A 27,799-nucleotide genomic window follows, 5' to 3' on the forward strand; every position below is an offset into this window, starting at 1 on the left:
AGGGAAAGAGAAATGCTGCAGCACCCAGTTGGGGAGGGGAAGATATGTGCTGCTGCTTTACCCAATTGGGGAGGGGGAGGGGAAGAGAAGGGCTGCTGCTGCAGCACCCAATTGGGGAGAGAGAGGGGATAAGGAACACCAGAGAAGGGAGAGGAAAGAGATACCAAGACCATGGGAGGAAAGGAAAGGAGCTACAAGACCATGGAGGGGGAGGGGAGAGATGTCAGGGGGGAGGGGGAGGAGGCAGATGCCAGACCAGGTGGAAGGAAGGAGAGAAAGGAAGAAGAGATGCTAGATAATGGATTGGGAGGGGGAGACGGAAGGAGAGGAGAGAGATGCCAGGGCATGGGGGTAAGGAAGGGAAACTAAAGGAGACAAAAATGCCAGACCAGAGGGAAAGAAAAGAGAGGAGGTGCCAGAGGGAGAGATAGGAGGGAGATGACAAGGCATGGGGGAGAGAAGGCAAGAACATATGTCTAAGAACATGTTGATTATCTGTTCTTTCTTTTATTTAATTGTGATTTATGTTGGAATTTTGATTGGAATGAAGGAAAGTGTTATTAATATCTTAATAGTGTATATGGTTGTTAAGAAATAGGATTTTAAAGCTTTTGTATTTTGAAAAACTTTAATAAAGAAAATAAAAAACAAATAAATTTTGTCCAATATTTTTAAATCCTTAATACAGAGCTCAGGGAGCTTCTATTTATAAATAAACAAACCTTCATATAGAGGCTTTTTACTGAAATATATCCAATGTACTCTCCCCATACACTTATCTAAACAGAGGGCAGGCATATCATAACCACAAAGGGTCAGATCATAGGACCTCTTATAATTTATATATTATTCCAGGTCCACATCCTGTGACTTTGTTTTTAATCATGTACACCATTAACATGGGCTACTAGGGAAGATGGACCAGTAAGGCTATTTTTATGCGTCTTTCCTATCTTCAATTGACATTTTTTTCTATTTCTTATCTAGCCTGTAAACCGCTAAAAAAAAAAAAAAAAAAAAAGGTAAAAAAGCTTTATATAACCACTAAACAAAATGGTGCTTTGCTGCTTTTGTTGTCCCTCCCTTTTCCTCTGCCATTTGCTTGATGGGAAACTCACAGACTAACTCAAAAAGACAGGTATGCTCATGTTAGCCTGAAAGTATGACCACCTTGAAGGTGAGAGTGACAGGGAATGAAACAACTGGCAGCAGTCTGATACTTTGCCCAACATAACAGCGCCACCAACTATACAGAGCTTCGGGTATGTTTGGCTCCTCCAATTAACAAGGTGGCGGATGCGAGTCCCCTCTCCTATCCAGTCACGCTCTAATTGTTAACTTCCGGAAGAACTTTTCAATGCATGCTGACGAACAGCCCCTACCGGTATTAGAACCTGAGGACGTAGTAAGAGGCAAATTCTGGTCAGAGCAAGTCACGCGCTAACTGCGTCTCCGGAGGTACAGCTGCAGGGGGCGCTCTTCCTGAGCCCATCCCCTTCTCCCTCGCCCTCTTGCGCGCATCTCCTCGCTGTCTCGTGGCCGGTCCTTTCTTTCCTGTTTCTGGCCCGGTAGATGGTGGTCGCTTTCCTCCGTCGCCGCTATGAGCAAGCTGAGCAAAGAGAGCAAGCAGCGGCTTCAGCAGCTCTTCCGCTGCGGGCAGTTCACTCTCCGCTGGGGCTTCATCCCCACCATTCTCTATTTGGGTGAGTGTGTGAAGGCAGCCTCCCTAAAGTAGCCGGTGAAATGGGGGCGGGGCGAGGAGCGCGCGCTCTAGGCTCAGAGGACAACACGGTCAAAGAGCCACAACGTGCGCCCGAGCGACCCTTGCTGTCACGTTTCAGGAAGTTCTGCTAATGTGACACCATAGAAATTCTGTCTAAAGTGCAATAGCTAATACTACTATCGGTCACGTAAAAGTAAAGTGCTGAAAATAAAAGTATGGGCTTTAATATATAACAACAAGGAAAACGAAGAATAAGAAAAGTTTCTGAGAATAAACAGCCCTTACAGGAATATTAAAGCCATTAGTGCAACGCTGTTATATTGATAGGATTAATTTTTTTCCGCTTTATAAGTTTAGGGAATAATTTCTCTCTTGACGAGGGCTTGTTGGATTTCTTTGTACTCTCTTTTCTTTTATTGTTATTTTGTATTGATAATCATTTTTCCTTTTTTTTTTTTAAATTATGTGTAACAATTGAAATTTTTTTTTTTTTAAAAAGAAGAGTTTCTGCAGTGATAGTGCCCCTGTTTAAATTATGTTTCTAGTCTGCTTAACATAAGACTGCTTCTACTTCAGGAAACAGATGGAAGCTTTCCTCTTCACCCAGGCCTTTATTGGAAGAAGTAACTGTAGTTAACAGGCACACAAGGAGTGACATCAGTTGCATACTGTAGCACAGGGGCTGAAATCCAAAACACAGGCTAAGTTGCGGGCCAGACCCCGCCCAATCTCCACCCCAGACACCGCCCCCTAATAGTACTAATTATAACTGTTTTTTCTATTCAATTTTCATACATGTACACACAATATAATCTTATCAGCTATAATAAAACCCTTAGTGTGCATTTGCACTTCAATCTCCGTGTTACATGCCTCTGCATGGGCAGAAGAAGGAGGCAGAAAGAGAGTGTGGCTGTTTCGTTTGGCGGTTTCCTCATCGCAAGGAGCCTGCGACAACTTAAAGATTGTCTTCCCTCCATGACGCTGCGAGTCTGGAACCACTGCAGACCACCACAAAAACCAGGAGACTTCTCCATGTGCTACAGATTGCCTTCCCTCTGCGACGCTGGACAGGGGGGAGCAGGGAAGGGGTGCTGCTGTACATGGGGGAGGTAAAAGGAAGGGAGAAGAGCTACTGCTGGACAGGGGGTGCAGGGAAGGGGTACTGCTGAACAGAGGGAAGGTAAAAGGAAGGGAGAAGGGCTACTGCTGGACAGGGGGAGAAGGGCTACTGCTGGACAGGGGGAGCTGGGGAGAGGTACTGCTGGACAGGGGGGAGGTAAAAGGAAGAGAGAAGGGCTACTGCTGGACAGGGGAGCAGGGAAGGGATAGGGGGTACTGCTGGACAAGGAGGAGAAGGTAAAAGGAAGGGAGAAGATAGGGAAGGAGGACTAGAAGAGAAGCATGCAGGAGGCCCTGGAAACATAGTTAAAAGCACTGAAAAATAAAGTCACCAGACAACAAAGGTAGGGAAAATGATTTTATCAATAATAAGCATGCATGCACACTTGAAACTCTGTGCCTCTGTTCATCCGTACCTTCGAAGAAAGACAGACAGGGGGTGAGGGAGAGAGACAGAAAGAAAAAAGAAACGAACGCCTCAGCGCCCCATTGTGCTAAAGGTTTACACATATATTCTAGCACCCATTAATGTAACGGGCTTAAACACTAGTTAATACATAATAGCTAACCACAAAATTAAACTACACAAAACACACTGTATGTTTCTCAACAGTCATTCCTACCCGCAAATACGGGACCAAAAAATTAAAAGTACTAATACAGTCAAACCGCTGTTTCCAAGTGTTTTGTTAAGACGAGCAAAACATTCTCACAAATCTTGTCTCGCAAACTGTTGACTCGATTTCCAAGCACCCCCCCAAGAACTGGCATTGCCCCCCCTCCCCCACGCACACGCACCACCCGCTCGAAAAGCATTCAGTCTTACCCCCCATCTGGCACCGGCTTGCAGTCCACAGGACATGCCGGTTAAAGAAGTTCCTGCCTCTTTCGGAGATCTCCGAAAATCTCGGAGAGAGCGAGAACCAGAAGGCCTTGAGCATGCTCAGATGCTCAAAGCCTAGGCAAGAGGCAGGAACTTCTTTCACCAGCACTGGCACATCCTGTGGGCTGCATGCTGGTGCCAAATGGGGGGTAAGACTGAATGCTGTTCGGGCGGGGGGGGGTGTTTGTGAGCGGGGGGTGGGGGTGGAGCAGCACCGTTGGCCTTGGGGGGGAGAGCGTATCAAGCGAGTTTCCCTTACTTCCTATGGGGTGCTCCTGGCGGTGTCGTTGGTTCCGACGTGGATTAGAATCATGGGGAAGTGGTCTCGGGGCTTGATGAGTCTGTCAAGGCAAGCAGTGACATCCCGGATCCTGGCTCCTGGCAAACAGCAGACCTCTCTTGAATGTAGGTCTGGTCTGCAGATTGGTCCCTCGGTGCCTCTCAGCAGTGAATCTCCGATGACCACCACTCTGCGCTTCTTAGGGGTACGCCGTACTGTTGATTCCGGAGCTGGAAACGTCTGCTGAACATCTTCTTGTACCTCTGTCTCTGGACCATCCTGTAGCAGTTGATATCTGTTCCTCAGGGCGATTTGTGGTGTCGATGTAGAGCTGTCCTGTGTGAGAGAAAAAGAGACAGAGTTAGGTCCTCTGCTTTTTCTTGTGGAGGAAGTCACCAGCTGCCAGGAGTCAACGTCCCCAACCACTTCCTGCATTCCAGTGGTTTGTCTCAAGGTGGCCGTTTTGGACGCTTTGGGTGTTCCCAGGGTGGTCTTGTCAGGTTCCTGCTCAGCGATCTGAGACAGCTCCTGGATGACTCCATCGATGAAGGTCTCGTCGTCTCGGATGCTCCTTAGACGCTGAACCTCCTCTCTCAGGCTCTTCAGCTCCATCAAAAGGCTTTCTTCCGGTTGATCCATTACTTCTGTCTGCGTTGAGACTGTAGACCTCTTTGAGGGGATGGCCTCGGTCTGTACAGAGACCTCTGCCCTCCGTCCTGGTTCCCCTTCCATCTGTACTCGCACCATAGCCATCCCCTGGGTGCTCTCGGTGACTGAACTGCCTGTTTTGATTGAAGTCTTGCTTCTAGTCCTACCTGCCATTACAAAGGTTTATTGTTACTATTACAACCCGCCTCTTCCCTCTCTGTGTCCCGATCTGCTGCGCTTCTCTCCGCTCCTCTCTACAGCAGTCCTCTGCCTCCCCGACTGCTTTCTGTTCCTCTTTCCCACTGCCTCCGCCTCTCTGCAAGCTCTGTTGCTTAACTGCCTTCACGCTCCTCTCTCTTCCCTTGCCGCTATCTCAGCCTGCTCCCTTCACTGTCCCTGCAAGCAGCCTCACTCTCCAGTCACCACGTGCTGCTTGCAGTCCCCCTTGGCTGGCCTAGCGCTGGGAAGTCTCCGGTGGCTCGCCCCCTTTTAAGGGGGAGATCGGCTGTGACGTCGGGAGGTGGGCGGAGTTACAACCCGCCTCTTCCCTCTCTGTGTCCCGATCTGCTGCGCTTCTCTCCGCTCCTCTCTACAGCAGTCCTCTGCCTCCCCGACTGCTTTCTGTTCCTCTTTCCCACTGCCTCCGCCTCTCTGCAAGCTCTGTTGCTTAACTGCCTTCACGCTCCTCTCTCTTCCCTTGCCGCTATCTCAGCCTGCTCCCTTCACTGTCCCTGCAAGCAGCCTCACTCTCCAGTCACCACGTGCTGCTTGCAGTCCCCCTTGGCTGGCCTAGCGCTGGGAAGTCTCCGGTGGCTCGCCCCCTTTTAAGGGGGAGATCGGCTGTGACGTCGGGAGGTGGGCGGAGTTACAACCCGCCTCTTCCCTCTCTGTGTCCCGATCTGCTGCGCTTCTCTCCGCTCCTCTCTACAGCAGTCCTCTGCCTCCCCGACTGCTTTCTGTTCCTCTTTCCCACTGCCTCCGCCTCTCTGCAAGCTCTGTTGCTTAACTGCCTTCACGCTCCTCTCTCTTCCCTTGCCGCTATCTCAGCCTGCTCCCTTCACTGTCCCTGCAAGCAGCCTCACTCTCCAGTCACCACGTGCTGCTTGCAGTCCCCCTTGGCTGGCCTAGCGCTGGGAAGTCTCCGGTGGCTCGCCCCCTTTTAAGGGGGAGATCGGCTGTGACGTCGGGAGGTGGGCGGAGTTACAACCCGCCTCTTCCCTCTCTGTGTCCCGATCTGCTGCGCTTCTCTCCGCTCCTCTCTACAGCAGTCCTCTGCCTCCCCGACTGCTTTCTGTTCCTCTTTCCCACTGCCTCCGCCTCTCTGCAAGCTCTGTTGCTTAACTGCCTTCACGCTCCTCTCTCTTCCCTTGCCGCTATCTCAGCCTGCTCCCTTCACTGTCCCTGCAAGCAGCCTCACTCTCCAGTCACCACGTGCTGCTTGCAGTCCCCCTTGGCTGGCCTAGCATCCTTCTGGAATGAAATATGCTCGTAAACCAAGGTTCCACTGTATATAAAAAACGAAACCCTAAAATTCAAAACTCTGCATGCAGTAGAACTCCCAGAGAAAAAGAAACAAAAGTATTTCTTCCTGAGCAGTGCAAAATATAGACAGCAGATTAAAATTCTCAAAATTGACACAATTAAAAATAAAACTCATACCCCCTACCTTTGGTGTTTCCCTCCATCCATGCTGTGCCTCAACTAGATCTTCTGGCCAGCTCCCGCCTTGCCGTTTTATGCGGCTCAATGCCCCCAGTGTTATCGTGTGGCTGGCTCCTTCCTCACAGCCGCAGTGTGCACGAAGCCACGTGAAGTGGCTCCTTGCGCATCCTGTGCCTGAACCGGAAGCCTTCTATCTGATGTCACAAAAAAAATGGGGGTTTAAGCTTATATTTGGGTCATCGTCCGCCCGCCCCCCTCCTGGACCTGTTACAAGCCTCCACCGGGCCTGCCGTATGGCCTGGTGCAGTTGGCCGAGACAGGAGGGATGTCTGCTGTCCTGGCTGACTGCCAATTTTTTTTTTTTACTTCCCTCCCGCCTCCCCTCGGGTACCTTTTTGAATCCCTGGTGGTCCAGTGGTGAACCGGCAGGAACGAGTATTCTGTGCTCCTGCCCCATGCTGAGCCCCTCCTGAATGGCCACCTCGAGTTCTCCTGGCCCAGCGGTATACCGGGCATGAGCGAGCTTTTCTCGCTGCTGCCTGCACTAAGCCACTTGCTGAATGGCTGCCTCTATTTCTTGCGGGACTCTGAGAACTCGCGGCAGCCATTTAGTCCTAACCTTTGCAATTGATCCATTTTCTTCATTTTATCTTCGTCGCTCTTTCGAAAATTAAATGCCTCTACTCTTTTGCGATGTCACTCCAGGTATCTGCTCAAATTTGATCACGTTATGATCACTGTTTCCCAGTAGACCCAACACAGTTAACTCCTGTACTATGCCTTGCATTCCACTAAGGACCAAATCTAAAATAGCTCCCTCTCTTGTTTCCTGAACCAGTTGCTCGAAGAAGCAGTCATTTATGACATCTAGGAATTTTACCGCCCTAGCACTCCCTGAGGTAACATTTAACTAGTCAATGTTGGAGTAATTGAAATCACCCATTATTATACTGTTGCCCAATTCTCACCAGCTTTCCTAATCTCTGAAAACATAAGAATAGTCTTACCGGCAGACCTATGGTCCATCAAGTCCAGTAGCCCGTTCTCACGGTGGCTAATCCAGGTCCCTAGTACCTGGCCAAAACCCAAGGAGCAGCAACATTCCATGCTACTGATCCAGGGCAAGCAATGGCTTCCCGCATGTCTGTCTCAATAACAGACTATGGACTTTTCTTTCTGGAAACTGTCCAAATCTTTCTTAAGATCAGCTACGCTATCTGCTCTTACCACAACCTCTAGCAATGCGTTCCAGAGTGTAACTATTCTCTGAGTGAAAAAATATTTCCTCTTATTGGTTTTAAAAGTATTTCCCTGTAATTTCATTGAGTGTCCCCTAGTCTTTGTAATTTTTGATGGAGTGAAAAATTGATCCACTTGTATTTGTTATACTCCACTCAGAAATTTGTAGACTTCAGTCATTTCTCAGCCTTCTCTTTTCTTCATCTGTCTGCTCATTTTGTCCCGGGGCACATTAGTGTAACTCTGCCTTTATGTTCCTTCCCTTCACACGTGGAATTTCTATCCATATGATTTCCACACTGTTATCTATGTCATGCAGAATGTTTATTTTATTTGATTCAATTCCCTCTTTAACATATAGTGCAACCCCCCCATCAATTTAATCCACTCTATTCTTGCAATATAATTTGTACCCAGGTAATAGTGTCCCCTTGATTGTCCTCCTTCCACCAGGTCTCTGAGATGCCTATTATATCTACCTCATCATTCAGTGCTATATACTCTAATTCTCCTATTTTATTTTTTAGGCTTCTATCATTCGTATACAGACACTTCAAATTGTGTTTTTTTTCCTTGTAACTACAAGCTGCTGAGAAGATAGGGAAAATTTGAGTCACCATTATTGAACCTCTCTACTGGGACTCCCTAAATATCCTGTTTCAATAGTATCCTTCAAGGATATCTCACACTGAACCATCTGCTCCTGGGCAACTGTCGGCTTTCCCCCGCAACTCAATTTTAAAGCTGCTCTATCTCCTTTTCAAACGTTACCGCCAGCAGCCTGGGTCCATCCCGGTTAAGGTGGAGTCCATCTTTTTAGAACAAGTTCCCCCTTTCCCAGAAGGTTGCCCAGTTCCTAACAAATCTAAATCCATCATCTCTGCACCATCTTCTCAACAACGCTAAAAGACTTCAGAGCTCTGCCTGCCTCTTGGATCCTACACATGGGAGCATTTCTGAAAATGCTACCCTTGAGGATCTGGATTTCAGCTTTCTGCCTAAGAGCCTAAATTTAGCTTCCAGAACCTCCCTTCCACAAGTACCAATATAGCTGGCTTCTCCCCAGCACTAGCTAAAATCCTATGTAAAGAGTGGAAATGCGGTGGGCAAAACTGAAAGGAGCGACTATAAGGGCAACAAACCTTTTTGTGAGGCAAGTAAGTAAAAGTAAGAGGAAAAGAAGGCCACTTTGGTTCTCAAAAGTAGTAGCTGAGAGGGTAAGGAATAAGAGATTAGCTTTCATAAACTACAAAAGATCACAGAAAGAGGAAGACAGGCAAAAATATCTGGAAAAGTTAAGAGAGGCTGGTCTTGTAGTCATGAAAGTAAAAATGCAAATGGAAGAAAAAAATAGCTGACACGGTAAAATGGGGAGACAAGACATTTTTTTAGATATATTAGTGATAGGAAGAAGTGCAAAAGGGGCATTGTGAGACTCAAAGGGGAGGAATATGTAGAAGCTGATAAAGAAAAGGCTGAATTGCTTAACAGATATTTCTGTTCTGTGTTCACGGTTGAAGTGCCAGGAGTGGGACCGCAGATGACAAATGTGAAAAGGGATGGAGGAGTAATAGATCCTGATTGATTTTCAGAGGGTTGTGTTTGTAAGGAGCTAGCTAAAATAAAGGTAGACAAAGCAATGGGGCTGGATGGTGTACATCCTAGGGTGCTGAAGGAACTTATGGAAGTTCTGGTAGCTCTGCTGACTGACCTTTTCAATGAGTCTGAGTCAGGAGTGGTACCGGAGGACTGGCGACGGGCGGATATTGTCCCTCTCCACAAAAGTGGAAGTAAGGAAGAAGTAGGGAATTACAGGCCAGTAAGCCTGACTTCTGTGGCAAGAAAATTAATGGAAACGCTTTTAAAGCAGAAAATGGTCAAGTTTCTGGAATCCTGTGGATTACAGGACCGGAGGCAACATGGATTCACTAGCGGTAGGTCTTTGTCAGACAAATCTGATCAATTTCTTTGACTGGGAGACCAGAGAATTAGATAAAGGTTGTATGCTAGATGTGGTGTATTTTGACAGTGTTCTACTTTCTTCCTGGTTGTATGCTAGATGTGGTGTATTTTGACAGTGTTCTACTTTCTTCCTGGTGTCTTCATCATCATCACAATCCAACTTCCTTATCAGTAGAATTGGTGTTGTATTATCTACTTCATCTTTCTGACTGGACTCAAATCTACATCGGTCAGGGTCCATCTCAGTGCTATTACAGCTTTTCATATATCAGTTCAGGGAAAGCCTCTCACTGCTCATCCTCACGAAGGGCAAGTTCTCAGTTTTCTGTGGAGCCGAGAAATCCTATTTCAACGCTCTGCGCTAGACTTAGTTCTACTTCGTGCCTTCTCTTACCGTGGCTCGTGTTCTATTTCTTTATCAGGGTCGCTGTGTATTTCTTGCGCGTTTCATTAAAAACAAACAAAAAAAAAAGACTTTAGTTTTTCTTTCAGTCATGGCGGGGCCTGCCTTGCGGCCTCAACCGGCGGGTTTCGACTTAGCTGCAGCTATCTTCCCATATATGTCCCGGCCACTGGAATCAGTTTCTCTATGCGTTCCCTCCATTCCCTCTCATTCTCAAGACACTTGTCAAACTCAAACAGGAACATGCCACCATGATTCTGATAGCGCCTCGGTGGCCCAGGCAACCTTGGTACTCCCTTCTACTTTAACTCAGCAGCAGGGAGCCATTGCTTCTACCAGTTTTTCCCTCTCTGCTTACACAGGGGTCTCTACTTCATCCCAAACCTGCAGTCTCTATATCTGGCTTGGCACCTCTCAACTTAACTACCACTTTACAGTTTTCTCAATCTGTACAAGATGTTTTAGAGCAGGGATCTCAAAGTCCCTCCTTGAGGGCCGCAATCCAGTCGGGTTTTCAGGATATCCCCAATGAATATGCATTGAAAGCAGTGCATGCACATAGATCTAATGCATATTTATTGGGGAAATCCTGAAAACCCGACTGGATTGCGGCCTTCAAGGAGGGACTTTAAGACCCCTGTTTTAGAGGCTTCTAGGAAGCCTACCACCAGACAATTCTACAAAAATGGACTAGATTTTCTGCTTGGTGCACCATTCATCACAAGGATCCTCAATCTACCTCCTTGTCTTCAGTATTGGATTACCTGTTCCATTTGTCTCATTCAGGCCTCAAATCCACATCCATTCGAGTCCATCTCAGTGCAATTGCTTCTTACCATCAGCCTATCGAAGGAAAACCCCTCTCTGCTCATCCTATGGTTTCCAGATTTATGAAAGGACTTTTCAGTTTCAAACCACCTCTCAAACTGCCTCCAGTGGTTTGGGATCTCAATGTTGTTCTTGCTCAATTGAAGAAGCCTCCTTTTGAACCAATGGATTCGGCTCATCTTAAATATCTCACTTGGAAAGTGGTTTTTCTTGTTGCTCTCGCGTCCGCTCGCAAGGTCAGCGAGCTCCAAGCTTTAGTTGCAGACCCACCTTTTACAGTATTCCATCATGACAAGGTGGTCCTCCGTACTCATCGTACTCGTCCTAAATTCTTACCTAAAATGATTTCAGAATTTCATCTCAATCAATCCAGTGTTTTTTTTCCAAAACCTCATTCTCATCCTGGAGAAACAGCTCTTCATACTCTGGACTGTAAGCGTGCTTTGGCTTTCTACTTGCAATGCACTCAACCACATAGATCTGCACCTCAACTTTTTGTCTCTTTCGATCCAACGAAGTTGGGACATCCAATTTCCAAGCGCACCATCTCCAACTGGTTAGCTGCTTTCATCTCTTTCTGCTATGGTCAGGCTAGATTGCATCTACAGAGTCAAGTCACAGCCCACAAAGTCAGAGCCATGGCAGCATCAGTGGCTTTCCTCATATCTACTGCTATTGAGGAAATCTGCAAAGCAGCCACTTGGTCTTCGGTTCATACATTCACTTCTCATTATTGTCTGGATACTTTTTCCAGATGGGATGGCCATTTCGGCCAGGCAGTTTTACAAAATTTATTCTCCTAAGTTGCCACACTCCCACCATCCCATTCTGGTTAGCTTAGAGGTCAACCACATGTGAGAATATGCTGCCTGCTTGTCCTGGAATAAAGCACAATTACTTACCGTAACAGGTGTTATCCAGGGACAGCAGGCAGATATTCTCACAACCCACCCACTTCCACTGGTTGGCTTCTTTGGTAGCTATCTGAACTGAGGATAAGTGCCCTGCATCGGGCGGGAAGGCACTTGAGCATGTGCGTTGCGGCAGTCGCAAACTTTCTAAAGTTCTTCAAGCAAGTCTGCTTGTGAAGCTGTCCGCATCCGGGCTGTGTGAATGATGTCACCCACATGTTAGAATATTTGCCTGCTGTCCCTGGATAATACCTATTACAGTAAGTAACTGTGCTTTATTGTAAGTAACTGTGCTTTTTCCCTCTGCAGTTCTTTATAATAAGCAGGATATAGAGATTTTGACAGAAAGAGAGAGAGAGAACACTGATTGAGCAATTACAAGGGCTGGTAACATCCACTTTCATCATATTCAAAACTTTAAGAAGGGAACTCCTAGAGAGGATTACCTCTTTCTATTTTAGTGCATGAACTCATTCATAGGAAAGTTGAACTAAGGGAACTCAAGGCGGCTGTGGTACTCCTATACAAAACTGATTTGCACATTAGCATCACTGATTGCTGTAAGACAGCATTTCTATTGTTTGATGACATGATTATTTTATATGCTGGTATTTTGAAATCAGCCTTGATGAGGGGAACTGAAAGTACAAAAGTGAAACCTTTAACTCTAGTGTCCAGAAGACAGTAATGTTGAATTGGTTTCAGAGACTGTCTATAAATCTTGCTTTAAATAAACTAAAGGCCTTTGTTCAAAGGGAAGAAACATTTTAAAGATAGACTTCATTAGCTTAAGAGCACATTTATATCTAATCTAAACAGACAGGAAGAGACCAATTAGTTTAAGAATTTGGTATGTTTTGTCAAGTTGTGATTATTAATATGCTGATTGTCATTGTTTTCCTCAGTAATTTTATCTGCTGAAGATTGCCTTCTGCTCAAACTGTAGTAATTGCACTTGTAGTGAAGGGTAATACAGTAATATATTGTAACTCCTGGAATGGGAATAGAGGGATTTGTTCTTTCCCAAGACCTATGTTGTCATGCAATTGAACTGACGTGGGTGAAGCATTTTTTTTGCCAGCAGCATTAGTGAAAATGTGTGTTGTGAATTTTTTATCCTTGAAGTTACAACATTCTACATTATTGGTCAAGAGAATAAGGTATCAAATGTGTCTGAAAATTTAAAGGATGTAGTGCTGGAAAATGGAAAATAATTATTGGTTTGTCTAGTGATATTCATACTTGGGAGTTCACACTGTAGTAAAGGAAGCTCTTATATTTTTCAATGGAAGGGGGACTCACCCTATATGCAGAAGTATTTGTATAAAATAGTTTTCTGAATAATTAATTGAAGTTTAGTTGGTTTAAAGGGGAATGCAGGATGAACATTGTGACATAATTGACACTGCTGATCCATTTTGAATATGGAATGAAAATTGAATATGGGACCCTTGGATACGAATGCATAAGGCTTAAAATTTATTGATGCAGACTCGCCCAAATGTGAAGTGCACATGTCATTGTGCACTGTGTTTCTATATCTAGACTAGAGATGTCTTGGTAATTATGCTGGGATTACAAATCTCTTATTCCAAGTGATAAATATCCATTGTGATATATGATTCAACTACTTTTAATAGCTATAAATTTCATAATTTTACTGAAGCTTCGGACCTCAGAAACACCATTCATCGCTCAAATGTTTATCATAGTGATAACTTAACATGTTTCCTCACTGGCCTACTTTTTTATCCTAATTGGAATTTATCACTTGGAATAAGAGGTATTAGCTATATGCGATTCCAAGTTAGAATACTATTGAAGATTTAACCATCTTAGTGGGATTACAGATATAAACAGCACCTTAAATGTAGGGATTCCCCTTTCCATCCCCAAACCCATTTCTTGTGGCAGGGTTTTACAGATCACCTGAAGATTGTCTTATTCTTTTGTCATGTCTTGATTTACATGGGGTTCTTTATCCTTTTCTTTCTGTCAAATCTTTAATCCTGACTTGTATGCCTACATGTTCATAGAGATGTGGATTTGGGTTTTAATTGTTTGCCTTTCCAGATTTGGGCTGAAAACAAGTAATAACTCGGGTACATTAGGCAGATTTCTGCTCCAGAGGGCTGGGTTTTGACAAATTATTTTTCTTTGGAGCTGAGACCTTTCACCTCCCCTCCATGTTTTCACTAGTTGAAGAGCAGGTGGGGTGGGGTGGGATGAGAGCTCCTTTTAGGGATGAATTTACTAAGGTTATTTTCCAATTAACATTTCTAAGGAAAAGAAACATTAGTAAATCAAGTCCATAATACCACCACCTTAGGCCACTTTCAGAAATCAGTGTGTAGCTAGCACCATTCTCTGTCCCTCTTTCTCTTGACCAACCTCTTGTTGCCCAATTTCATTGTCTCCACCCCACCCCCTTCATCACCCATACTTGCTGTCTTATATCGCTCTTCCCCCATTAGTTTCTGTCCCAAATGAGCCCTAGAAAGCCAGTCGATCTCCTTCCAATTCTATACTCAAGTTCAAGTTCAATCTAATAAAATAAAACGCTAGGCCATGCATGCGCACTCCCATCGCGTGGGTCCGTTTTCCATGAGCTGTAGCGACCCATAGGAAGTGCGCATGCGCGGCTTACGATTCTTTGAAAGACTCAGCGGTGGCTACTCTCACGATCCCCGCCTGCGTCGGACTTTCGACGCAGGTGGGGATCATGAGAGGAGCCACCGCCGCGTCTTTCAAATAAAACAAAAAAATACGGCAAGGCGGATGTCGGCCGCCGCAGCTGTCGGCGGCTGCTGGCCGTGGCAGCTGTAGCCCGCCGCGGCCGAGCATGGAGATGGGCCAAAGTTTTTTTTTTTCAACTTCTCAAAGACGCTGCAGCGGCTCCTCTAATGAGCCGCTCCTGCATCGGAGAAGGCGGCGATCGTGAGAGGAGCCGCTGGGAAGTTACACTGCTGGGGGCTTGGGCTGTTAGGTCCGTGCAGGCTCCTCTCGCGGTAAATAGAGGGAGAGGGAATGCTGCGGCTGCTGGACAGGGAAGTAGGGAAGGAGATAGGAAGAAAGACACAGGGGCAGGGAGAGAGACAGAAAGACAGACAGACAAAGGGGGCCAGGGAGGGAGAGAGACAGAAAGAAAGACAGCGGGAGGAAGAGAGACAGAAAGAAAAACAGGGGTATGGAGAGAAACAGAAAGAAAGACAGACATATATTCTACCACCAGGGGGAGGAAGGGAGACTGAAAGAAAAGAAGAAAGACACAGGGACATGGAGAGACACAGAAAGACAGACAGACAAAGGGGGCCAGGGACAGAGAGAGACAGAAAGAAAGACAGCAGGACAGAGAGAGAGAGACACGGAAATAAAGACAGACAGACATATATTCTAGCACCCGTTAATGTAACGGGCTAAAATACTAGTTTATTTAATATACTGCATATATAAAATCAAAGTTAAAATCTAAACGGTTTACAATATAAAAATATAAAAGGGAGGAGGACAAGCACAAACTGATAAATACCACTGAACAAACATAAGAAACATGAAGGAAAGAAAAATATGGATTGCTTTCAATTAAATCTAGGTATAGGAGAAGAGGAAAGGGGTAAAACAAAAGGGTGTGGGATAAAGAATGTATTCATGCTCTATTTCCACCCATTTCTATGAAGTTATGTGCAGAATACCTGCAAAAAAATAATATTAGGCCAACTTTTTGCCTTGATCTTCATCTTGAGCTGCCACTGCTACTGTAAGAGCCTTTTTTTCTGTTTGCACAGCATGATTTGTGAGTTTGAGCCACATTCTGCATGAACTCCCACTAGTCTTGTGAGATTTGAGACTCTTGAGACCAGTATGGATTGCTCTGCAGCACCAAATTTGCAGATTGCCATGTTTTTCAGAGAAAAAAAGAAACTGGATATGGAATTCTGAACATCAGGGTCATTTCTAGGTGTCATTTTGTCTTGGCTTCAGAGATATGTTGAGCTCTGCAGAGGGCTTTTAATTAGGGAATGACACAATGAAAGAATTCATCACCGTTCCTGTCCCTGCAGATAACAGCGGGAAACCATCCCAATGTCATGCTTTAAGGAGAGAGGGAAGAATCAGCATGAATGGGCACAACCACTGACCCTCAAGCCTTGCATTAAAGAATGATAACTTTAGTCTTTTATATAGTATTAATAGCCTGTTAAAAGCAGCTCTGGTTTTTGTGACTGATACAGTCATGCTTTCTACCGCAAATCAGGAGGAAGAATAAAGATCTGGCCTGCTAGTATTTCACCAAATAGTATAGAAAACAAAAAATAAGGTAGAAAAAGTTATATGCAAACAATTATCAAAGATAGTAACAACATATATCACATTCTTTAAAAAAATTGAAAGCAGAAATCCTCAAAAATAAATACATAAAGCAATATACAAAAACAAGGAGGAGAGAACCATCAGACTTGTACTTTCTCATAGGATCATAGGGTTCCTATAGCACAATGTTATTTCAGTACCCACTCTACCGATCCAAGCCTTTAATCATTTGGTTCTCTTCCTTTTAAATACTGATGCCTACAAACTACGTGCTATTTAGATCAATTTACAAAATTTGTTTAATCAGAAATGGGGTGAGGTAAAACCACTTAGCTTGTCCACAAGGACTCCAGCAGTGAAGAAACTTCTCATTCCCGACGCCGAAAGGCCAAACCCACAATTGGCCAGCCAAAGCATTTCGGAACCCGAACCTGCCTTGGGATTTATCTGCCATACACGTAAACAAACATTTATCTGCCACAAGCATAAATGAACAATAAATATAACAATTCTCAAAACCCACTCAGACATTCAAAATTGAGCAAAGAAAACACACACTCACCAAAAACGATGACCTTCATGTTCATATTCAAGTACGGGCGTCCAACTGCGCTCAAAAAGAACACAGCTTTAGATCTGCTCTATATAAACTGACTTCCTGATGACTTCTGTTGACGTCATTAAAAACTCCAACCCTCTCTTTATTTATTATTTTTTATATAGTCTATTTTTTAGGGTCTAAAATATCTCCACTCAACATTTGGATACTTGTAAGGATTTGCCATCCTCTTTGATTTTGGTCACAGTTGATATTCAGGCTCTATATACAAACATCCTACAGAAAACACAGTAATTGAAATTATTTGCCAACATTTTAGAATCTCGCACTGTGCCTAGACACTCTCCTATTAGTTTTTTGATAACATAGTAGCATAGTAAATGATGGCAGATAAAGACAACTTTGTTATATTTGGTTCTTCAAAAAAAATTTTATGTTTCAGGACAAATATTATTTACAAGTAAAGAGAACAGCATGGGGGCCATGGTTGCCCATGATGTGGCTAATTTATATTTGAGTCAATTTGAAAACAAGTTTTTGACATCTTCACCATTTAATTGTGATATAGTTCTTTGCAAACATTTCACTGATGATGTGTTTTTGTTATGGCAGGGCTCTAGTGAGCATTTGTCACAGTTTTTTTACATGGTTGAACCACATACCATATTCTTCTTCAGTACATTTTGTTAAGCAATGTAGTTTAAAGTACTGGCATGTGGTACAACTTCATGATGATCTGCTTTTAAGCGAGAGAGAAATTTGAAGGATATGTTAGAGCCTTATTTGCAACCTGTATCTAGGAATTTAAGTGACATCACTAGGGTAGGTCACTTTCCTTGTGACAAATGTAGTGTCTGTAGATCCTCTTTTTTGGAAATGAGCCTCAAGTTGAATCAGCATTTTATTTGTTTGAGGAATTTAAATTCACGCACATCATCTAGAGTGATTTATGACATTTGGTGTCCGTGTTCATTGGCCTATAAAGGAAAGACCATATTGCAGCTAAAAATAAAGCTTATTGAACACCACAGCCATTTACAATGGCAGGATAGAAATGCACCTTTAGTTGCCCATTGTTTGTACCTGAATCACTCTTTCAATGATTTACAGTTTGTAGCTCTGGAGGAGGTATTGCTGTCACCAAGGGGAGGAGATATAGATGGGTTATTTTTTTATACAAAAAGAGAAGATGGATTTTTTGGTTGGATACTGTGATACCTTCAGGTTTGAATCAAGAGTTTGATAGTTGAAGCCTTAGGGTTATTAAGAATTTTTTTGTTGGTATGTGTTATTTTCATTCATCAGGATAAAAGGCTATTTTACATTTATGTTTGAGGGGCATTAGTATAATGATTCATATTGTGAGACTCTTTGTGTTGGGTTGGAGTGAATGGGGAGAGAGTTGAAAGTGAGTGTTAAATTTAATGAGTTTTGTTGATAGGCGGAATAGCTTGAGAAGGAAATTTCAAAATTTCAATCAGGTATTTTTTGAATAAATCCAAAGGAATAATTACTATAAATTTAGGAAAATTCAGCAAATGCATATTCAATCTACGATTAAAGTTCTCTAATTGGTCTATCTTTCTGTTAAGAGAAATCTTATCCTTTATAGTGTCGGAAACCAAGTCTTGAAGGCTTTTCACATTGTCCATGACTAACTTTAAGTCAGTGGCAAAATCTTCTTTTATTCCTGCCATTTTTTTTATCTAAAGCTGCAACAGTACTCACAAGTTGAGAAGTATCCTGGGAGGACTTGGCAACTATTGTGTTCAGGTTCTGGAGATCCATCCATATGCTCTCCATTGTCACCACCGGAGTTTTTCTGGTTGGAAGCAGGCCATAACTGCAGCTCTCTCTGCTCTTTCACATTCCTTGCAGCAAGTGCCCTTCAATATGGGGTTTCCCCCACGAGAATATCTTCACGGAACTTCCCCTGCACTGCCGCGAACAGAGCAGGACTCAATGGTGGAACAACTCCGGGAGGTGAAAGAGTTGTTTCCAGGTCGAGTTCTTCGGTGTCTCCTCTCATCGACAGAGCAGCAGACTCCTCTCCGGCCATTCCAAAGGACCCTGAGGCCACTGCAGACTTCAGAATAGAGTGTTGGACAGGCGAAGATGAGTTTTGGGAGTAATATATCCTCAAGCATTCATATTTGAACTGGTGCAATGAACTATACTGGATGATTCGGTGAAGGGATGAAGTGAGTGGTTAGTATATGTGCCACTTGGAATAAGCACTTTGTTTTTCGTGGACCAGCTGTAATATCAAATGTGATTATTACTGCCAATAATGGGGTGGCTGAGGTAAATTATATGAATGAGATTGTGGTGATGAGTATGTGGTAATATGGTTGTGTGATATTAGAGAATGACACGGGGAAAAAATCTGTCCCCGTCACCGGCCCACCATCCTCTGCACCGCCCCGTCACCGCCGTTCCCTTCACCGCCCCGTCACCGTCACCGCCATCCCTTTCACCGCCCCGTCACCGCCACTGCCATCCCATTCACCGCCCCGTCACCGTCCCCGCTGCATCCATATAAGCCTTAGTACTGTAATATTTAGCTTATTCCTTTCTTATAAATCAAAGTTCCTGCTGCTGAACTAGAGAAAGAGATGTTCAGCTGGCAGGGCTTTGTTTATAAATTTTTATCAACACAACTAATATACTATTTTATCCTAAAGCAAAAAATAAATAAATAAATATAATTTTTTTTTTCTACCTTTGTTGTCTGGTTTCTGCTTTCCACATTTTCTCATTGAATTCCTTCCATCCACTGTGTGTCTTCTCTCTGCGTCTTCCATTTGCTGTTACTGTGCCTCTCCCTTAACCCCCCCCCCCCCAATTGGTCTAGCACCCATCTTCTTCCCTCCGCTCTTGCATAGTCTGGCATCTGTCTTCTTCCCACTCTGTCTTCCACATTTCCCTTGGGGGTCTGTTCCTCTCCACCCTCCTTCAATGTCTGTTCTATTCCCATGTCTGTTCTATTCCCCTATCTTCCTCTTCCATACCAGTGTGTCTCTTCTTTTCAACCCCATCTAGCTTTTTTCCCTCTTTCTTCCCCCCCCCCCTGCTTCTAGCATCTGGCTCACCTGCCAGTCCTTCCCTTTCTTTCCTGCTGTGGGTTTTTCTTTCCGACTTCATCCCCTTGGCCCAGAATCCTTTTCCCTTTCACTCCCTCCTTCCAATTTGAGCCGGGAACACTAGTGATCGCACGGTCCCCGCAGCCACTACCTGCCTGCCCAATCGATCCTAGTGTTTAGCCAGCTCTCTCCCTTCTCCTCACCTTAGTTTATAGGTTTTCTTTTTCGGCGACCTGCACGCTTTCCCAAAGAGCCGCGCATGCGCGGCTGCTCAGTGTTCAATCTTCTGCTCTGCTGCAACTTCCTGTTTCCGGTTGCGTCAGAGCAGAAGATCGATTCAAAACTGAGCAGCAGCGGGTGCGCGGCTCTGATAGCGTGCGGGTCGCCGAAAAAGAAATTCTACAAACTAAGGTGAGGAGAAGGGAGAGAGCTGGCTAAACACTAGAATCGATTGGGCAGGCGGGTGTGAGCTGCGGGGACCGCGCGATCCTTCATGCCTCACTGCGGGGAACAAGACCATTCACCGCCCCGCGGGCGGTGAATGGCCTTGTCCCCGTCGCCGCAGCGACTGCTAGTTTTCTTCCCCGTTTTCGGCGGGTGACCCGCGGCTAAAATGCGGTGCCCGCGGGTAAACCGCCTCCGTGTCATTCTCTATGTGATATGATGATTTTGGAGTTGTGGTAGTAGTGTTGGATAGGTGAGTTTGGGAGAGGTATGCGTTTGAATGTTTAGGCTTGAATGCAGTAGGATTTGGATAATGTAGTCATGTGTCAGGTGTATCTGATGTAATGTGAAGAGGAGATTTTTAGAACGAGAATGGAGTAGTTTTCGATGTAATTCACATGAGATGTTTGGAAGTTTGTGTTTAATTGATGTGGAACTGCATTCTTTTTGAATGGGCTTGGTGCCGGTTTTTGAATATGTGTGTTGAGATTATTGAGTCTTTTTAGGCTGGATAGAGTAGTTATGTGTTGTTTATAGTTAATGTAATGTTGAGTGGAGATATTTTAGACACTAAAAAATAGAATATATAAAAAATAATAAAAAGAGGGTTGGAGTTCTAATGACGTCAAAAGGAGACGTCGGGGAATCAGTTTATATAAAGCACATGCAAAGCTGCATTCTTTTTGAGCGCAGTTGGATGCTGGTACTTGAATATGAACATGAAGGTCATCGTTTTTGGTGAGTGTGTGTTGTTTTGCTCGATTTTTTATGTCTGAGTGGGTTTTGAGAATTGCTATATTTTATTGTTAGTTTATGTTTGTGTCAGATAAATGTTCGTTTATGTGTGTGGCAGATATATCCCCTGAGGCATGTCTGGGTACTGAAACGCATTAGTTGGCCAGTTGTGGGTTTGGCCTTTTGGCATTGAGAGTGAGAAGTTTCTTCACTGCTGGAGTCCTTGTGGAAAACATAAGAACATAAGAAGTGCCTCTGCTGGGTCAGACCAGAGGTCCATCGTGCCCAGCAGTCCGCTCGCGCAGCGGCCCAACAGGTCCAGGACCTGTGTAGTAGTCCTCTATCCCCTCTAAGTGGTTTTGCTTCACACCATTTCTGATTATATTAAACAAATTTTGTAAAGTGATCTAAATAGTATGTAGTTTGTGGGCATCTAGAAGGAAGAGAACCAAATAATTAAAGGCTTGGACTGGTGGAGTGGGCACTGAAATAGCATTGTGCTATATAGGAGGCCCTATGATCCTATGAGAAAGTACAAGTATGATGGTTCTCTCCTCCATTTTTTTGTAATTTATATTGCTTTATATATTTTTGAGAATTTCAGTTTTTAAAATGTTTGAAGAATGTGGTGTATTAGTTATTATTTTTGACAATTGTTTGCATATAATTATTTCCACCCTATTTTTTGTTTTCTATACTATTATTGTTTTCAATTAATGAATTTGGGGTAGTGATTATTTATTATACTTTCTACTTTTTTGGGTATTTCTCTGAATAGCTTAATTTGCTCTTTTTTGTATCTGGCTATTGTGTAACTTGGGAAGAAAGCAAACATTTAACAGAAGGTACTCTCCAATGTAATAGCTGAATATTTAGTTTCTGTGAAAGGAAAGTGATAACTCTGAAGGTGTTAGCCCATCCTTGTGATGTTGCACTACCATATTACTGAAGTTAGGACAATTATTTTGCATGGTGATGCTTTTTGTCTTGTCATTTGAATTTTATACATTTCTGTATTTCTTTCTTTTATTCCTCCAGGGTTCAAGAGAGGTGCAGATCCTGGGATGCCAGAACCAAACATCCTCAGGTACTGTATTGCAGAGCAGGCTACGAATATAACCTCTGTAGACTGAGAACTGGATTATAAGTTCAGGGATTGTTAAACACAAGGGATCCTGAAAATCTGACATAATGTCTTGGGACAGTAAGGTACTAGTTAGATTCAGTAACAGAAACAGACTAGTACGCTAGGAAAAGCATGGTAAATAATAATAACTTTATTCTTTTATACCACCATAACCAAAAGTTCTAAGCGGTTTACACTAAAAAGAACTGGACAATCAGCGAAATACAATAATACAGTAAAAAAATACAAATATTTATAAAATAGAATTTCAGTAATAAAACTCACTAAGTAATAAACTTATTGAACAAAGTGGTCTTAATTAATTTCCGAAAACAGCAATAGGATAACATAGCTTGCTCAATACATTTACCTAAAGACTTTGTTATTCAGAAGCCCAAAATGAGGAAAGGCTACAGGTAAGAGAAATGGTGTCATGGCACTTAAATGCAACCAGTTGATGTATAGAAAAAGTTCTGGATAGAACTAGCAACAGAGTAGACAAAATCATAGTGTCACATAGGGATACTTTCTAGGATATTAAGAGAGCCCAGTGACAAAAATGTATTATGGAATCTTTAACACTTACAGAACAGACTAGATTACAGTTTGACATAAAAAATGGAAGGTGGAACCCTCCATCTCATGTAATCTGCTAAGTAAAGCAAGAAGCTGGCTAATTCTGGCCTGCTGAATATTTCTTTAAAGAGTAAATACAATAGTAAAGGGGCTGAGAGAGGGTTATGTGTTGATGTTCTATGAAACTCAAAATGTGAAGGAACACCTGAGCTAGTAATGGGTAAACTAGAAAAAGAGAGCACCTTTTTGTCTTCCTAGGGAGGAGGTGGTTATGTATGGGGAGACCGGGGCTCTGAAAGGCTGGAGAGTTGAAAAATGGCTTATGATCATATTACAGGCATTTAAAGAACTGGCCAGAATTGCCAGATAGAGTATATATGTATGTATGTATATATTTGAAAGTCACAGATCAGATGAATCATAAGAAAGTTAGTGAATCAAATTATGTGTACATTTGAAAAGGCACCAATCGGATAATCCTAAGAAGTTAGTCATAACATTTGTGTATTTAAAACAACCAGTCAGATACAAATATTATTGGCTAATCACAGCATTGATAAATATTGCAAGAGGCAGTGAAACAATTGGAATAAAAATCCAAAAAAAGAAAATTTGATTGTCAAAGTTCATCTTTTGTAGGAGTGATTTATTATTCAGTTTCACAGTGTAAACCCAGTGTGTACAGTTGCCAATTGAAGATGAATCTTTGTTCTTTACAGAAGAGTTGCTGTGACACATTGCCAGTGTAAGAAACGGTGATAAACTTTCAATATTGCAAAGTGTAATTCTTTAATACAGTGGCCCTGAATCTACCAGTGTTAAACCAGTGGGGCTTCCTCAGCACCCTGTCAAAAATATGGCTCAGGCGCTTCAGGATCCAGATTTTGTTTGGCCAACATAAATGAGATAACAGGGGCAAAAGATGGCAGATACCACTTGCTTAGTGTTGTAATCTTTATAGCAGTTCAATTAGTGTTACAAAAGTAAGGTAGAGTGTTCTATTCAATATACATACTTTCCAAATAAATGGACAAACAACACATCATCCTTATTTGTAGTGGCCTGGGAGATAAGCGTTTAATGTTCAGTAAAATCTATGGGATAGAAATGTTGATACTATCTGATATTTTACATTATTCCTCTAAGTGAGCCCAAAACAAGGTACTGTGGTAAAAAAACAGATGTACTTGAAGGACATGCCAATTTTTTTTTTTTAACTATCTTTGACAAAATGATAGAAGAATAAGGCAACATGCAAATCAAGAAGCGAGTGTTGAGGTGTGATCAAAGAAAGTTTGTGGCACTCAGCAAGGAAACAGTTATGAAGGGTTAAAGTGGAAAGGAAAGTTTTAAAGGGAGAAGAACTGTAGTATTAGTGTCCTTTCATGGCTGAAGAGAAGGAGAAACAATTTATGAAATAGTAACTAACTTCTCTTTACTCTCCACATGCACCTTGAATTTATTTGAATTATCACTGGTAGATGAAGGCATGTTAGATTCAGGTACATGTCGGAGGACTTAATCTAAATTTGTAGTGCTTGAGGCATGGAATTTAACCTTGTTCCCTAAGCCCTCAAAGCCTAAATCACAAGAACAAATTTATAATGAAAAACAGTACTTGGTGCAGTTGTTAATCTTCACCTATACTAATCGTAATGTAGTTTTCAAAGCACTGGCAGTTTGTGGCTGCCAGGACCTGACTTGCTGACTTTGAATATGTATGACATTCAGATTGATAATGCAGGTATGCTACTGTGAACCCATGACTTAATCCCACTAAGTTGCATCCTTTAATGGTTTCTATCTTCCACAGTCATTCCAGGACACATTCAGAATACACTTCTAGTGTTGCTCTTTGGCTCTCTTCTTGTATTCAATGTAGAGGTGTGCACGGGGATGAGGAGAAAAAAACTGTATTACAGCAGAGAAGGGATTGATTGAAGTGAACAGGAGGGGTTGGCATCTAAATTATGTTCTATGCACACCTCAACCTCACAACTTTGGAATCCGCCTGCCCATCCACCCACCCAGTCCAACCTGGCATCACTGCCCCCCATCGACTCAACGCAGCTGCTCTCTTCCATCGTCAGCCCTTAAATTCAGTCTTCAGTCCGTAGGCCAGTGGCAGCTATATAGAAAGGCTGCCTCCGGACTTCATAGGCCTTTTCCCTCTGACCTGGCTCACCCCTTTTGAAACAGGAAATTGCATAGGAGTGGCAGGCCAGTTCAAAGGCCTATGTAAGCTGCAGGCAGGCTTTATGGCTGCTGCTGGCTTGTAGGGATGAAGACTGGATTTAAAGGTAGGTGGCAGATGGATGAGCAGGAGTGGAGAGCAGCCACTTTGGGTTAGGGGTGGTGATGCCAGACCATGTGGGTCTGCAGGCCGTGGGTTAGAAGAGCAGCTGCCTTGGGTCAGGGAGGGGAGGTAGGTGATTCTGGACCAAGTGGGTGGGTGGGAGGGAATTAAAAATACTGGAGCAGGGCAAAGACAGAAGAGAGGGAAGAAATAGGGAGAGTTGGACCAGGGTTTAGAGAAAGAAGGAGGCATAGAGACAGTTGGGCTGGGGGTAGAGGGAGAGGGGGAGGAGAGAGAGAGTTGAACCTGGGGTGAGAGGGAGGGGGTATAGAGAGAGAGTTGAACCTAGGGGTAGAGGGAGGGGGGAGAGAAGAGAGTTGGACCTGAGGCTGGGAGCAGGGAGGGAGAGAGTTGGACCTTGGGGGTAGAGGAAGATAGAAAGACATTACAAGACACATAACATACAGTAATGGGATGGGAAACAAACCTATGGGGGTGGTGCGAGGACCTTACCAATATGACTGGGTTGGGGACCAGACTATGTCCCTGTGCACACCTCTAATTCAGTGGCTACTTGTATGTTTGTTTTCATATTTCCAAGTTCAGCTCCAGCATATTCTTCGTTGTGCTGACTGTATACTAGAATTTTATTGTTGAGAGCATTTATCTTCTACAGTCATAAAGAACTGAATGTAGGCTGGGGTCTAGAATAAACCGAAGGCTCTATACATTACTCTTGCATATTCTTTTTGGTGGTGGATGTTGCAGTAAGTTGATGATTCCCAAAACAGAAGGACAAAATAAAAAAATAAAGTGATGTTTTATTTTATATTTTAATACAAGTTTATTAAAATTAATGTTTGTTTCCTTTAGTCTGCTTTGGGGATGAGAGCTTTTATCACAGCTCTCGACTGGAGCTGATCATGCAGAAAGAAAAAAAATATGCCGATGCAAATGTGGGAGAATGAGGAAGTGAACCATTTGTCAACGTTTTCATCAACTGGCCTGTACAACTTCATTAATCCACAGAGAATATGGACATGTATTTAATGCTGACTTTTTATTAATTTATTTGCCTCAGTGTCTTAGTATCAGGCACTAATGTTAGATGATGCTTTCAGGTTAATTTATGACTCTACCAGCTCAAAGGTACACTGATGCCCATAGATGAATGAAGGTCTTTCATAAGATAACCCCATTTGTCAGTCTTTTAGCAGTGGGAGTATGTAACTGCAGTGTCATGTTCTTCCCGGAATGTAAGGCAGAAGACTTCAATGTATATGTTAAGCAACTTTTGCTTTGATACATGATGAAATGTTGCTGTTATTTAGCTTCTGTTTTTCCACTGATTCAATGTCTGCATACACTTTTGTTTCTTTCTAAGATGTAATAAGATAGTAAAGAGAAGCAACTGAAATTTCAAACCTTGTAAATTTGGAAATCTGCATTGGCTTTTTGAAAGTGCTCCAGAGCTTTTGGTACCTAGTTTAACATAATGTGCTGTGTCATGCACGAGGGGCCGCTGAAAAATTCTCAGCCCAACCAAGAAGAGAATAATGTGGAGCCATGAAACTTACAAGTTATTCCATACTTTACTTGACAATTTTCATTTCTTATCATTCAAACAAAAAGTGTCAAAAGTGTGGAATAACTTGTAAGTTTCATGGTTCCCTCTTAGTTAAATATTAAATACTTAACTGTAAAAACAGGCTGAAAAAATGGTTTTATTTTATCATTAATTAGCACCAATTTATAGAACTTTGGAAATAAGAGTTTCTTTGTACAAAACAGACATTCTCAAAGGTGACTGACTACCAATGATTTTTTTGTTGTTGTTGGAAATAAATCATTTTACTTACTACAAGAATCAGATTTTTTGAAATTGTACTGATTTTTGAAATCTTATATTTAAGGGTATTTTTCATGTACTTTTTGATTCTCCTAGTTGTGTAGTACAGTGTTTTTCAACCTTTATACACCCGTGGACCGGCAGAAATAAAAGAATTATTTTGTGGACCGGTAAACTACTAAGACTGAAATTAAAAAAAAAACATTTCTGCCCCGTCTCCGCGAACTTAGTCCCCGCAAACCGTCTGATCCCATCTGCACAAACTGCAGTTATGATTTTATATTGAGTGTATTTTATTAAAGTATAAAAAGAAACAATATTCTGTACAATTGTTATTTTATAAATACAAATAATACAGAGCAAGGATCAACAAAACCCGTCTCCCCTCCCCTTCACATATATCCCCTCTACTAGCAAGAAAACTGAATAAGCCAAATTATTACAGAATGCTACACAGAAATATCATGCTAACAGAATACCGCAGTCACACATAACAGGAATAGTGTTAGGGGAGTGACCCCTGGTCCGAGAGATTCCTAAGCCAGCTGGAAGCTAAAGAAGCACTGCCTGGGCTTTGCAGTCCCCAGTTATGTCTGTAGCAGGATATATATTTCAAAATCTGATGTATTCTAATGACAAAATAGGAATACATTTTTTTTTTCTACCTTTTGTTTCTGGTTTCTGCTTTCATCTTCTTTTCACTCTTTTCCTTCCAGTGTCTGCCCTGTCTCATCAATCCAGCATCTGCCTGTTCCATCCACTGTCTGCCCTCTCCCCCTTCCATATGAATCTGACTTCTTTCTATGCCCCTCTCCCCTTTCCATCCAGCCTGTGCCTCCTCTCTCCTTTTTACATCATTCATTCCAGCTTCACTGCTTTCTTCATTTTTATCTCTCCTACACCAGATCTAGCATATTTATCCTCTCTCATTTCTCTGCTGACCCCCCTTTCCAGCATCAATCTCTCTACTTTCTCATTCCTTTCTCTCCCCTTTTCCTTATCTGATCTCTCCAGTCCACCCTCCCCTCCTGTAATCTCCCTGCCAGCTGTTTCCTTCCTTTTTTCCTTCTTCCGTCCCTCCTCCCCCTATCCAACAGTAACTCTCTTCCCATCCCTTTCCCTCCCAGCAGCATCTCTCCTACCTCCCTCCAGGTCCAGT

The 27,799-nt window shown here is 43.1% G+C and overlaps 1 protein-coding gene across 1 annotated transcript; it reads left to right on the forward strand.

The window, feature by feature from the left end:
• The first annotated feature begins 1,405 nt into the window (after window positions 1-1,405).
• On the forward strand, window positions 1,406-26,661 carry TOMM7 (translocase of outer mitochondrial membrane 7). Its single transcript, XM_033930885.1, has 3 exons — window positions 1,406-1,703; window positions 21,832-21,880; window positions 25,665-26,661. The coding sequence occupies exons 1-3, from the start codon at window positions 1,601-1,603 to the stop codon at window positions 25,678-25,680; spliced, it is 168 nt and encodes a 55-aa protein (XP_033786776.1). The 5' UTR covers window positions 1,406-1,600; the 3' UTR covers window positions 25,681-26,661.
• Window positions 26,662-27,799: the final 1,138 nt, after the last annotated feature.

The sequence above is a fragment of the Geotrypetes seraphini genome, chromosome 2, assembly GCF_902459505.1.
Source record: "Geotrypetes seraphini chromosome 2, aGeoSer1.1, whole genome shotgun sequence".
Lineage (NCBI taxonomy): Eukaryota > Metazoa > Chordata > Amphibia > Gymnophiona > Dermophiidae > Geotrypetes > Geotrypetes seraphini.

Excerpts from the sequence above, each read along its gene's own strand:
- TOMM7 (XM_033930885.1), top strand. The coding sequence starts at position 1,601 with ATGAGCAAGCTGAGCAAAGAGAGCAAGCAGCGGCTTCAGCAGCTCTTC. Across the intron at positions 1,704-21,831 it reads CCCCACCATTCTCTATTTGG|GGTTCAAGAGAGGTGCAGAT; the intron begins GTGAGTGTGTGA and ends TTATTCCTCCAG.